This window comes from Puma concolor, chromosome A1, assembly GCF_028749965.1.
Source record: "Puma concolor isolate L17-30 chromosome A1, mPumCon1.1.hap2, whole genome shotgun sequence".
NCBI classification, from domain to species: domain Eukaryota; kingdom Metazoa; phylum Chordata; class Mammalia; order Carnivora; family Felidae; genus Puma; species Puma concolor.
The window spans coordinates 158755263-158770048 of NC_141667.1; the positions used below are offsets into that span (position 1 = coordinate 158755263).

The 14786-nt window shown below is 39.5% G+C and overlaps 1 protein-coding gene and 1 long non-coding RNA gene across 5 annotated transcripts in view; one reads left to right on the plus strand and one right to left on the minus strand.

Moving 5' to 3' along the window:
- The first annotated feature begins 104 nt into the window (after positions 1 to 104).
- Positions 105 to 1857, plus strand: LOC147584587 (uncharacterized). Its single transcript, XR_015251511.1, has 2 exons — positions 105 to 295; positions 549 to 1857. It is a non-coding gene; the product is annotated as an uncharacterized LOC147584587 (long non-coding RNA).
- CDC16 (cell division cycle 16) overlaps positions 1258 to 14786 on the minus strand; it is a 44055-nt gene continuing 30526 nt past the window's right edge. For 2 of the 4 annotated variants that reach the window (XM_086707689.1, XM_086707670.1), the window contains one exon: positions 11514 to 11996. In XM_086707689.1, coding sequence (XP_086563815.1) covers positions 11737 to 11996 — 260 coding nt within the window. In that variant the 3' untranslated portion in view covers positions 11514 to 11736. Of the gene's footprint in view, positions 1656 to 11513; positions 11997 to 12174; positions 13276 to 14786 lie in introns of those variants that run through there. The other 2 variants (XM_086707682.1, XM_086707678.1) reach the window with 2 other exon arrangements.

The following is a 14786-nucleotide window of genomic DNA, read 5'->3' on the forward strand; positions in this document are numbered from 1 at the left end:
TAAGAGGCAGTAGCACTTCAGATTAGAATGTATAGAAGGTCTTCAGTTTTGTTTTGATGTTTATTTATTTTTTTTTAAATTTTTTTTTTTAACGTTTATTTATTTTTGAGAGAGGGAGACAGAGCACGAGTGGAGGAGGGGCAGAGAGAGAGGCAGACACAGAATCCAAAGCAGGCTCCAGGTTCTGAGCTGTCAGCACAGAGCCCAACGCGGGGCTTGAACCCACAAACCTCGAGATCGTGACGTGAGCTGAAGTGGATGCTTAGTTGACTGAGCCACCTGGGTGCCCCATCAGGTCTTCATTTTTATTTTTTTTTTTTTATTTTTTATTTTTATTTATTTTTTTTTTTTATTTATTTTTGGGACAGAGAGAGACAGAGCATGAACGGGGGAGGGGCCGAGAGAGAGGGAGACACAGAATCGGAAACAGGCTCCAGGCTCTGAGCCATCAGCCCAGAGCCCGACGCGGGGCTCGAACTCACGGACCGCGAGATCGTGACCTGGCTGAAGTCGGACGCCTAACCGACTGCGCCACCCAGGCGCCCCAGGTCTTCATTTTTAAATGCCACGTTTTTTCATATTTTCTATTTTTTTAATTACCTTGGCTGTATTTGTCATTCATAGCATCTTTCTCCCAAGAACTTCCGAGCACAAACAGAGATGAAGGGAGTCACTGTCAGATACTGGAGGTAAGTCCAGGCCTAATTCTAGTGCTTTATCCTTAAACTACTCGCTACCAATGAACACACTGGGAATGTGACTTTTAAATGAGCCAAGACTCAAAAAGCAGTTCCAAAGCAGTTTTCTAAAACCCCATGAAGGGGGCAAGGAGCAGTTGTCAATATTTCATAAATCTAAAGGAATCCTATTAGAAACACACCTATGATAAGGTTGCCCACCCTGGCTCCACGGTTTTGTTTTGTTTGTTTGTTTTTTTTTGGTCTCAAATCAACTCCGTACAGACAGTTTAGGTATGCTGATCAAAAGCTCTGATGGTATAACCTGTGATAAAAAGAAGGAAAATATGGTTGCCACCTAAAATCGTTTAATACAGGGGCACCTGGGTGACTCAGTCGGTTAGGAGTCCGACTTTGGCTCAGGTCTTGATCTGCTGGTTTGTGAGTTCCAGCCCTGTGTTGGGCTCTGTGCTGACAGCTTGGAGCCTGGAGCCTGCTTTGGATTCTGTGCCTCCTCCTCTCTCTTCCCCTCCCCGACTTGTGCTCTGTCTCTATCAAAAGTAAATAAATGTCAAAAAAATTAAAAAATAAAATCTTTTAATACAAAAGACGGAAAGGAGGTAGATGCAGAAGGGGCTGATGTTGAAAAACGTGAAAACCATTCATTTGAAAAATTGGAATGTTTCAGCAGTCTTTACAGAGCACATATTTGGACTTTTAAAAAACTGCTCTCAATCTATTTGCAGGTCTTTACTTTTCTAATTTCTTGATATTATTCAGACTAACCAACTGAAAAACTGGCATTACTGGAGCCATTTTAAAATCGAGTCTGAGTGGCCAGTGGAGAGAAACTGCCATACTCACCTTTGAACTGGGTCAAAACCTTTGCACTGGGTAAAACGGCAGTTGTTTTAAGCAACTGTTTGAAAAGTCAGCAGAACAGACATCCGGATCACAAGTCTGGTGGTTGTGGACTTTCTGAAGACAGAATCAGCACTCAGTCAGTATATAACCCAGAGTAGCCTAGCCTGTTAAAACACCCATAGAAAAAAAATTTCTCCCTTAAATCATGTCATTGCACCTCCCTTTGTTTTCCTCATGAAAACCACCTTGCTTTCCTGAATCTGTGCTCCCGAAACTGCAACTCTTTGGTCCCAAATAAATACTCATTTGCCTCTCATTGTGGCTCTTTATTTTCAGGTTGACACAGTCATCTAAATATCTTTTGCTCTTTGGTGAGGTTTTTAAGTTGAGATAAGGATTCTAAACCTCATACCACAAACCTACTCACATCTATACTAGGCCAAAAAGCAAAATTGTCAAATGGAGAAAAGAACTGCTGTCTTCAGAAAGGGAGTTCTCATCAGGCCCAAGTCATGTGCAACGCTTTGTGGTATTCCTGTGTCCATACTGTGCCCCCGTAGTGAAGCCACGGTTTATGCTATGGCTTCGGCCTGGAATGTCCTATCCTGAAGGACGTTCCTGAAGTCTTTCTCATCCCAACCCAACATCTTCCCAGCCAAAGTGATTCAAGATGCCCAGAAATTCAAGCATACCTCCATTTGCTAGTTACTACATTGTTTCAATGCTGAATATTCCCTAACAACCTAGAACTGTGCCTTCACTTAGGCAGGAACTATGTCTTTATCCAACTCTGTGCCCAGTCCAGGCCTGTAGGTGGCACCTACAGGCACTCACATGTTTGCTGTATGTGTACTGCAATCTGGACAGCAAAATGCCCAAATGTTTTTTTTTTCCCCTAGCCAACAGCCACCATGGTCAATTTTTAAAGACTCCTTGGATTCTTTACTTCCTGTTATTAACAAATAAGGTTCTCAGAAATGGTTTCACAAAAATGACACAATTTTAGAATTCAGGTATGACTATGAAATTATTCTGTAAATTAAAAAAATCATAGTACAAATTTCAAGATACAGTGAATGAAATACACTTGCAAAATAAGATTTTATATGAAAAAATAAGTACATCACAAAGAAAGTCTAGATTCCTACATACTGCCAAGCCTGTTATATACGTTTTCTTTTACATTGTTTTACATACACACACAACTACAGACAATAAAAGAAAAGAATCCCCAAATGTCAGAGTGAATAAAGTAGGTAACTTTGCTTTGCCACACATGAATGTGATCCTGGGGTGAATGCTTGTCACAGGAAAGGCTACATTTTACTTGGGAGCACATCTAATTGGTAAATGGCACTGGTTTAAAGCAGCAGGTGACCATAACACTCCCATATCCCTTTGAAAATGACAGCATGATCACTTTAAAGTTGGCAAGAAGGATGCCTTTTTAGTAAACCATGCATCATTATGAGAGTAAAATATTGGGTGGTATAGAAAACTACTTGACAGTACAATTACACATTACCTTTCTTTGATACTCTCTGAAGCCTAAACATTGGTACTAGACTGCTGACCTGAAAAACAGCTTGGATTTTGCCTTTCATTTCTTAAAGCACTGTCAATATGGTAATTAGGCTCATTTATCAGGAGTTTGCTTTTTCGGAAACTTAAAAAAACATACCATGTGATCAATGAAGAAATTACAGGAAGAAATATTTTATCTGGAAGGCAAAATAAACTTGAAAAAAGTGTTAATACCTACATTTTTATCTATTTTAAAAATTACTATTTTAAGTTCAGTCATTTGATTTTCCAGCCCCAGCTAAAGAGGGGAGGCATAACAATAGGCACATGTGATCCTGATAGAGAAGAAATTAAAAAAGCCATTAAATAGAAAGATGAAAACTCAGAACCACACTATTTGAGTCTGAAGAGCAGCAGGTAACTCACGACCTAAGTGCATGACTGCACTAAACTGACATTCGCTGTCATAAGCGGAAACACACAATAGCTAGGATGCTGGGCCTTGGAAGCATCTATAGCTGCACTCAAATTCCTCAAATGTACAGTCTTATTTTTATTTTTTTCAATGTTAATTTTTGAGACAGAGCACGAGTGGAGGAGGGGCAGAGAGAGGGGGAGAGAGAGAACAGAATCCCAAGCAGGCTCCAGGCTCTGAGCTGTCAGCATAGCCTGATGCAGGGCTCAAACCCACAAACTGTGAGACCATGACCTGAGTGGAAGTTGGACGCTTACCCAACTGAGCCCCCCAGGCAACTTACTTTAAAGACCTCCTGGAGTTAGACCTCAGGAAATGAGAGCCATTATTATTTTATTTATTTATTTATTTATTTATTTATTTATTTATTATTTATTTATTTATTTATTTATTTATTTATTGCCTTAGCTTCTTAAGGTAGAACTATATGGAATACATGTTAGATTAAGAAAAAAAGTTAGTGTTTAAGGAACCATTTCAGGTGCCAGGAAAATTCATTTCTGTACAATACTTTGTTAATAATGCTCTGAACAAATGTCTCAGAAACCACAAAAACATAGGATAATATACCTGGTGAAGTCAGGATGAAGGCTTGCAAGGGTTACAACAAATGAAGCATATAACCCTATCCCTTTATTATATGACATATTTAAAGCTTTAAAAGAGAAACACTGTCAACCAAAAATTTTTCTGGCTAAACCATTCCTCAAGAAGGAAGGAGAAATTAAGACATCCCCAACAACCAGAGGTTAAGGGAGTTTATCACTGGTAGACTAGTACAAGTGCCCTTTTAAGAAATCCCAAAGGGAGCCTTTCAAGCTGAAATGAAAGAAAGCTACACAATAATTTGGAATCATATCAAGAAATAAAGAACAATAGTAATGATAACTACATAGGTAAATATAAAAGCCAGTATTAGTGTACTTTTGGTTTTTGGTTTCTAACTCCTTTTTTCTTATATGATTTAAAAAGCAAATGAATGAAATAGTATTTATAAATCAATGTTAATGGGAACAATGAAAAAAGATGTAATCTGTGATAATAAGAAGAAAGGGAAGGAGGCGTATAACAACAGTGTATGTATGCTACTAAAACTAAATTGGAATCATTCAAATTAGGTTGTTATAAATTTAAGTCAGATATTGTAATCCCCAGAGTAGCCATGAGGAGAAAAACCAAAAAGCCCCAGAATAGTAGAGTATCAAAATGGCACATCACACACACAAAATCAACTATAAGATTGATAGTATTGATATTTTTGTAATATGTAACACTTACAGAAACAAATGGCTGTATGGCAGCTCAAGACAAATTCCTTATCAGTAACTACTTCGAATGTAAAAGATCAAACCCTCCAATTAAAAACCAGAATGGATAAAAAAATATGATCCATTAGAATGCTGTCTATAGGAAACCTGCTTTAGACACAAAAGGGTGAAAGTAAAAGGATGGAAAAAATTACTCCATGTAAATAGTAATGGGGAGAGCTGGGCTGGCAAACTGTTATGAGACAAAAAGGACATTATATATTGATAAAAGGGTCAAAAGTTATAACAAGTATAAATATATATGCATCCAATAAGAGAGCCCCAAAATACATGAAGCAAGCATTGGCAGAACTAAGGGAGAAATAGACTTCTATAATAATAGTTTCAGACGTCAACACCTTATTTTCAATAATGGAATAAGTAGGCAGAAGATCAATGAGGAAATAGAAGACTTGAAATACACCATAAACCAATTAGACCTAACAGACATACACAGACCACTCCACCCAACAAAAGCAGAAAATACAATCTTCTCCAGTGAACAGGGTATATTTTCTAGGAAGGACCATAAATTACACCACAAGAAAAGTCTTAAACACTTAGACTGAAATCACACAAAATATTCTTTCCAACTACAATGGAATAAAACTAGAAATCCTAAGACAGGAAAAACTGGAAAACCCACAAACATGTAGTAAATTAAACGACACACTCTTAAACAACCAATGAGTCAAAGAAGAAATCACAAGGAAAATTAGCTAATACCTTAACACAAATGAAAACAAGAACACAGTTTAACACTTAGGGGCTGCAGCAAAAACAGTGCTCAGAGGGAAATTTATAGCTGTAAATGTGTTAAAAAATCTTATTTCAGTAATAAAACTCTACACCTTAAGGAAATAGAAAAAGAATAGCAAACTAAACCCAAAGCTAGCAGAAGGAAGGAATAATAAATATTTGAGTGGAAATGAAATATAAACTAGAAAAACAACAGAGGAAGTCAACAAGATCAAAAGTTGGTTTTTTGAAAAGAGCTACAAAGTTGTCAAACCTTTAACCAGATTGAGGGGGGAAAAAGACATTACTAAAATCATAAAATGGAAGAGGAGATATTATTACAGACTTTATAGAAATAAAAAAGATTGTAACAGGATACCGTGCACCATGGTTAACCAACAAAGTGAACAACCTGGATGGACAAATTCTTGGAAACATACCAACTACCAAAACTGACTCAAGAGGAAACAGCTATTAGCAAGTAAAGACATTGAATCAGTAATCAAAAACCTCCCAACATGGAAAGGCCCAGGACCAAAAGCCTTCACTGTTAAAGAATTAACATTAGTTCTTCTCAAAAACCTGAAGAGGAGAGAGAATACTACTTCACTCATTTTATGAGGCCAGCAGTACCCCAACACCAAAGCCAGACAAAGGCACTACAAGAGGACTACAGACCAATAAATATCTCTTATGAGCATATATGTAAACTCAACAAAAAATTAAATTCAACATTCTATTAAAAGGATCATACAATGTGACCAAGCAGGATTTATCTCAGGATTGCAAGGGTAGTCCAACACACAAAAATCAATCAACGTAGGAGGCACCTGTATGGCTTAGTCAGTCAAGCATGACTCTTGATTTGGGCTCAGATCATGATCTTATGGTTCATGGGTTCGAGTCCTGTATCGGGCTCAATGCTGATGGTGTGGAGCCTGCTTGGGATTCTGTCTCACTCACTGCCTCTCCCCTGCTCGCTTGCTTGCTCTCTCTCTCTCTCTCTCTCTCTCTCAAAATAAACACTTTTTCTTTTTACAAATTTAAAAAAATCATTGTAAACTATCACATTAATATAATGAAGGAAAAAACCTTCAAGACGTTATATAAGTGAACCAGAGATGTGGCCCTTGTATATTGAAGCCTATGTTGTTTACTTCTTCACAGCAGACGGGGTTGGTTAGCTCAAGCCCAACAATGCCAAGTCCAATTTTTACACATATCATTGTTTTAAATATAGCTTAAACAAGCGTATCTTTAGCCATCTAGAGCCTGCCTGTTTTGCATACTGGGTAAATCTACACGCAGCATCTGCAACCTGTACATAAGACACACCCTGGGACTATGAAGGACCACACAGCCACTGCGCTTCAGTCTTCTCTAACCTCCTCTTCCTGTCACCCTGCTACCACATCGCCCCCAAAGAGCCGCTCAAATACACTTGCCCAAATAAAATATGCTACTGCCACCTTATGGTCATGTTTTTCCCTCAACAGCCCTGAAATCCTAGAACTCATTACCCCTCATCATCACATTGATCCACCTAAAAAAAAAAAAGAAAAAAAAGCATTTGACAAAATTTGCAACCTTTCTTGATGAAACAACTAAGCACTCAATAGAGTAGGAATAGAAGAGAACTCCTCCAAAACTATGAAGGGCATCGATGAGAACCTACAATAGCATTACCCTTGATGGTGAAAGACTGAAGCCTTGGATCAAGCCTGTCCTACGATCAAGGACAGGACAAAGATGCCTGCTTCTCACATCTATTCAACGTAATACTGGAGTTCGAGTCAGAGAAGTTATGCAAGTGGGAAGAAATAAATACAATCCAAATTCAAAAAAAAGAAGTAAAACTATCTCTATTTGCAGATGACACGATCCTATTATGTAGAAAGCTCTACATGTACACATACATACACGCATGCACAAACTGTTAAAGCTAATAAATACATTCAGGATACTAAGTCAACACACAAAAAACAGTTGTTTCTCTATACACTAGGAATGAACAATCAAAAAAAGGAAACTAAGAGAACAATTCCATTTATAATAGCATCCAAAAAAATAATAAAATACTTGGGAATAAATTTAACCAAAGAGGTAAAAGACTTGCACAATGAAAACTACAAGCACTGCTGGAAGAAATAAAAAATGACATAATTAAATGGAAAGACAGTTTTTGTTTATGGATTAGATGATATAATATTAAGAAGACACACAAATTCAATGAAATCTCTATGAAAATCCCAATGCCATCTTTTTTCAGAAATGGGGGGAAAAAAACATTCTAAATTCATATGGTAATTCGAGGAAGCCACAACAGCCAAAACAATCTTGAAAAAGAAGAAGTTGGAGGATTCACACACCCTAATTTCAAAGCCTACTTATAAAGCTATAGTAATCAAAACAGTGTGGAACTAGCCTAAGGATACACATATGGACCAATGGAATAGAATCCAGACCCCGGAAATAAACTCTCATATTTGTCATCAATTAAGTTTTTTTTTTTTTAAGTTTATTTATTTTGAGAGAGAGAGAGAGAGAGAGAGAGAGAGCAAGCCGAAAGGAGAGAGAATCGCATGCAGGCTCAATGCTGTCAGCACAGAGCCTGACATGGGGCTCGAACTCACAAACCGTGAGATCAAGACCTGAGTCAAAACCAAGAGTTGGACATTTATTTAACCAACTGAGCCACCCAGATATGTCTACCATCAACTGATTTTTGACATGAATGCCAACACTATTCAATGGGGAAAGGACAGTCTCTTTAAGAAATGGTGCTGGGAAAACTGAATATCCACACACCAAAGAATGAAGTTGAACACAGCTTACAACATTTAGACAAATTAATTCAAAATGGATCAAAGACGTAAATTTATGGAAATCTTAGAAGAAAACTTTAGTGAAAATCTGCATAACCTTGGATTTGGCAATGGTTTTGTAAATATGACACCAAAAACACCATAAACAAAAGAAACAATAAATTGGACTTCATTCAATTAAAAATTTGTATATCAAAGGACACTATCAAGAGAGTGAAAAGACAACTCACAGAATGGGAGAAGATATGTGCAAATCACATATCTGACACGGATTTAATATTCAAAACCAATACAGGACTCCTATAGCTCAACAACAAAAAGAAACAGCTCAATTTAAAAGTGGGCATAAGGGGGCACCTGGGTGGCTCAGTCAGTTAACCATCTGACTCTTGATTTCGGCTCAGATCATGATCCCACAGTTTGATTTCAAGCCCCACATTGGGCTCTGTGCTGAGTGTGGATTCTGCTTTGGATTCTGTGTCTCTCTCTCTCTGCCCCTCCCCTGCTTGTGTTCTCTCTTTCTCAAAAATAAACTTACACACACACACACACACACACACACACACACACACACACACACACACACACAAAGTGGCCATAAGATCTGAATAGACAGTTTTGCAAAACAGACATACAAATGGCCAGGAAATTCAGGATAAGATGCTCAATATCACTAGTTATTAGGGAAACACAAACGAAACAGCTACTTCCCACTGGAGTGGACTGTAACAACAAAAAATAAAAGTCCCAGTGAGGGTGCAGAGGAATTGGAACCTCATGCTCTGGGGGCGGGAATGTAAAATGGGCAGTTGCTGTAGAAAGTTGCCCAGTTCCTCAAAAAGTTAAGCACTGAATGGGGCCCCTGGGTGGCTCAGTCAGTTAAGCATCTGACTTCGGCTCAGGTCATGATCTCACAGTTTGTGAGTTTGAGCCCCACATCAGGCTCTGTGCTGACAGCTCAGAGCCTGGAGCTGCTTTGGATTCTGTGTCTCCTTCTCTCTCTGCCCCTCCCCTGCTTGCACTCTGTCTCTCTCTCAAAAATAAATATTTAAAAACATGTAAAAATAAAAAGTTAAGCATTGGATTATCACATGAGCCAATTCCCCTCCTAGGCAAATACCCAAAGGAACAGAAAACAGGGACTCAGATGTTTACACATGCATGCTCACAGCATTATTCACAATAGCCAAGAGATGGAAATAACTCATATCCATCCATAAATCAATGTGATGTACATTATGGAATATTATTGAGCCATAAAAGGAATAAAGTTCTGGTAAAAGCTGCAACAGGAATGAACCTTAAAAATATGCTTGATAGGGGCATCTAGTAAGTATCCGACTTTGGCTCAGGTCATGATCTCAGGTTTTGTGAGTTCAATCCCCACATCAGGTTCTCTGCTGTCAGCACACAGCCTGTTTTCAGATCCTCTGTCCCCTTTGCTCTCTGCCCCTCCCCAGCTTGTATGCGCTCTCTCAAAAATAAATACTTTTATTTAAAAAATATGCTAGGTAAAGTCATACACGAAAGGACAAATATTGTGTGATTCCACTTATATGGTCTAGAATAAGCAAATTCAGACATAAAGTAGATTAGAGGTTACCAAAGGCTGGGGGGAGGACATGTGTGGAGTTCCTGCCCAAATGGGTACAAAACTTATTTGCAAGAATGAAAAAAAACTGGAAATAAGTACCACTGAAATGTACACTTGAAATTGGTTAAAATGGCTACCTACCCATATCTATACCCACACATGCACACAATTTCTTAGAGCACTAGGTTACAGAAAAATGGAAAAGCACAAGTTCCCACATGCTCCCCACCACACCTGTATCCGCACCTTGCACTGCGACATTTGTATCAATAGTGATGCATTATTAACTAAAGCCCATAGTTCATGTTATGTGTATTTTACCAGAACAAAGAATCACAACAAAAACGGATGGGGTTATATCACAGGGACACAGGAGCGAGGCTCAAGAGGTCCCAATGGCCAAAGTTGAAATAATGAAGCCCTGGGGCGCCTGGGTGGCTTGGTCGGTTGAGCGTCTGACTTCGGCTCAGGTCATGATCTCGCAGTCCGTGAGTTCGAGCCCCGCGTCGGGCTCTGTGCTGACAGCTCAGAGCCTGGAGCCTGTTTCAGATTCTGTGTCTCCCTCTCTCTCTGCCCCTCCCCTGTTCATGCTCTGTCTCTGTCTCAAAAATAAATAAACGTTAAAAAAAAAAATGAAGCCCTAATATAATATTGTGTAGGATTATAACTTAAAATACAAAATATGTATACATATACATATGTATACATATTGATTTTTGATAATACTTAACTAATGGCTGAATAAATGGGAGAAGACACAAATTTTTGTTACAGAAGATTTCCAAATATGTGCAGATAGACCCCCCCCCCCAGATGGTGGAGCCCTTGGTCCTAAAAACAAACAAACAAAAACAACCTTGGTCCTATTGAGGATAGGCTGAACTTCATGATTTGCTTCTAAATCACACATTACAGGCAGGGAAAAACAGTAACTTTACAGTGGAAAAACTTGGTAGGCATCATTGTAACCACGTGGTCAAGATTCACACCATCCGTGATAAGTCATGTTATATTATACACCCTCTGACATGTGATGAGAAAGATACTTCATTCCCATCTGTGTACTTTTTCCCCAAAACAAATAACCCTAGTCCAGTATGAGAAATACATCAAACTCCAACTGAGGGACATTCTACAAGACATCTGACCAGTCTTCCTCAAATCCCCTTCCTCAAATGTCACAGAAGTCTGACACATGGTCACAGCCAAGGGGAGCCCAAGATGTGACAGCTAAGTGCAGTGTGGCCCCTGGATAAGATGCAGGGCAGGAAGAGGACATTAATGGGAAAATGGTGAAATCCAAATACAGCTCAGAGTTCCATTACTTGTAGCGTACCAATGTGCGCCTCTTTGTCATGACAAAGATTTCAAAGTCACGTAAGATGAGAACAGGGAGAAACTGTCTAGGGGTCCTATGGGAGCTCTCTGTGCAGTCTCTGAAGCTTTTTCATAAGACTAAAATTATTCTGAAAATGAAAGTTTATTGAAAAAGGAAAAACAGACATAATACACAATTTACCTCTTTATTCCTCTACCTATAATTGTTTTGTAGGGTCAGAAAACACCTGTTGCAAAGGTGTGCAGTCCAGTCTCTTTTGGCAGGCCCCCATTCCTAAATGTAGAGGTGCAGTCTGGATTCGTGTTAAGAAATGGGAAATTCTGAAGACAGGACAAGGGTGTGAGGAAACCCCAACCTCCCCCAAGGCGAAATGGAATGGAGATCTGTCTGCAATCAACTACTGTGGTCTGACATAGATGTCTCTAACATCATGTCACTTTCGTTCATTTCAATTTCAAAGGTTTCTTCCAAGGAAGGTCTGGGATCTGGAGTTTTCCTTGAGGTTTCCAGTGGTGCAAGCCCCGTTTCTTCTGCAGTTTGTTTTTCTACTTCAAATTCCCTGAAATCCCACGGAGGTGAAATAATGTTTTTTAGTGTCTTCATTGTATGCACATCAAAGTCATAACATTTTAATTTGTCTTTAATGTCTGCTCCTAAAAGGGAATACCACAAGGAGAATAAAATAAGAAACCCCGTCATTATCTATCATTTCCATCACCATGTATGTAGCACCACCTCCAACGTTTAGGTCCAATGGTACTTTTTTTATTTCTTAATGTTTATTTTTATTTTTGAGAGAGAGAGAGAGAGAGAGAACGAACACAAGCAGGGGAGGGGCACACACAAGGAGACAGAACCCAAAGCAGGTTCCAGGCTCTGAGCTGTCAGCACAGAGCCCAATGAGGGGCTGGAACCCACAAACTGCAAGACCATGACCTGAGTGGAAGCCATCGGATGCTCAACGGACTGAGCCACCCAGGCACCCCTAAGTCCAATGGTACTTTTGAGCACAAGTACAGCTCAGAAGGAGAAATTCCAATCACTCTCCTCCTCTTCTTTTTCTCAATTATCAAGGGCGGCTGCTGGGAGACTGACAAGCACATGTACTTCAAGCCCCATGTGGCAGCGGCACCATCCCTAAAGCCCCCACACACAAGGGAGCCACAGCAGGCACTTGCCCTTGCAGGTTACAAACAAGAACAGCCCACTGGCATTCTGGCATCGGTGCAGTTGCACCCTTATGCACACAGAAACACAGTGAGGGGAAATACACTTTCCACACATCAAAATCTTATGAATGATGGAGAAGAGATTTCCAACAGATGTATTAGGTTCAATCATTTCTGACACAAAATAATTTTACACAGTTCAAACTAATAGGTTTCAGCAACAGGTGTTTTGACAGATAATGACAAACAAGCCTTCTAAAAAGAAAAACAGTACAGCACGGTGATTAAATACTGTATTGCACATTTGAAAGGTGCTAAGACAGAAGATTTTAAAAGTTCTCACTAAAAGAAAAATAATTTCTAACTATGTATGGTGATGAATGTTAACTAGACTTACCGTGGTGATCATTTCACAATATGTACAAATTCTGAATTATGGTATACACCTGAAACTAATGTTACATGACAATTATACCTGAATAAAAAATGTATATAAATAGTAAGTAATGACTAATACACTTGGAAATCTCTGTAAGACCATTATCTTTGTGAGGACAGGCAAAATGTCTGTCTCACTCAGTACCCTACCTCCAGACCTTCCTTAGCTTTATAAGAATTTTTCATTTAAGCCTGTTGTAAGACCCTCCTCAAACAAAAGAGGAAACTGAGGCTCAGACTTACCCAAAGCCACAGGGCTTGGTGGCAGAGTTGAGATACCAACTCAGGGTCTTTAGGGTGCCAGAGCTCAAGCTTTCTGTTTTAGCTTTAAAAAAATGAGCCACAACATACACACCGTAAAAAGTGTGCAGAGCTGGGCAAGTTCTCACATACACATATACCCACATGACCACCACCAGACCACAAAGAGAACACCTCCAGTTCCCAGAAAACCACCTCACGCCCTTTCCAGTGAACACCTCCCCTTCCCAAACCAGAAGGAATCACCGCTCTAATTTTTCTATCACCACTGATCAATTTTGCTTATGATTAACTACTCTTCACATAAATGGAATTTATCAGTATATATTCTTTTTGTCAAAATCTGGGAGATTCACCTAGGTTACAGTGTGACTTCATCGTTGGTCCCTTTAACTGTGTAGTACTCTACCGCTTATGCTTGCCACAATTCACTTCCCCATTCTCCTACTCATGAACATCCAGTTATTTCTAGTTAGGTGTGGTTACAAACAGCTGCTGTGAACAACTCTGCATGTAAGCATTGGCTTACAGAGACATCGATCCACTGGGCACACACCTGGGAGGAGAACTGCTATGGCTTAAGAGCAGCATGGTAGGTCAGCACCCTAACACCCCAATGAATCACACCCCACCCCTGATGACAATGCACTCGATCACATGACTTGTGCTGAACAGAATGTGACGGAAGTGATTCTAGGAAACTTCCAGCTTTCAAGAGGTCTTGAGGCATTAGTTCTTGTTGTTAGAACCCTGAGACCTCCATGCTATGGAGAAGTCTGAAAGACCCATGAGAGGCCCAGCTGGGTTGGCTGAGGTCCCCATCTGTGCATAAGGCCATCTTAGCCCGTCAACCCATCAAGTGACTGCTGACCACAGCTGCATTAGCGATGAGACCGGTAAATGAGCCACCAATCAACCTACAGAGCTGAGACAGGTAATACATCCTTGTCGGTTGGTGTAGCTTATTAGGGAGCAACAGATAACTGCTTTAACAGGTTTAACTTTAGCAGATACGTTGAACAGTTTTCCAAAGTGGTTCTACCTGCTATGAGCACCAACCACCAATAATATACAAGCATACCAGGTGTATATGTCATTACCAACACTAGGCACTAGCGGTGTTTTCACTTGTAGCCATTTTGCAGGTGTGCAGTGACATCTTGTTATGGTTTTAATTTCATTTCCATAATATGCGAGGACAGTACAGACATTCATTTGCTTTGGCAGACAGCCTCTTTGGTGAGGCTCCTGTTCAGGTATTTTGCCCATTCTGGACCCATCTTTGACTGAACTTTTTCTCACCAATTTATAGGATTTTTTGTATTCTAGACACAAGCTCTGACCAGTCTATAAATTGTAAGTTCTCTCAGTCTATGACATGCCTTTTCACTCTGTTAACAGTGTTTTGATGAACAAAGTTCTCAATTTTACTGAAGCCTACTTGAACACTGCTTTCCTCTCATGGTTTTTTGTCCTGTGAAAGAAATCTTTGCCTACCCCAAAGTCCAGACCTCGAGTTTAACTTCATTACACCCTCTTTACCTTACAATGTTTGTCACTAAATGAAGGCCCAAG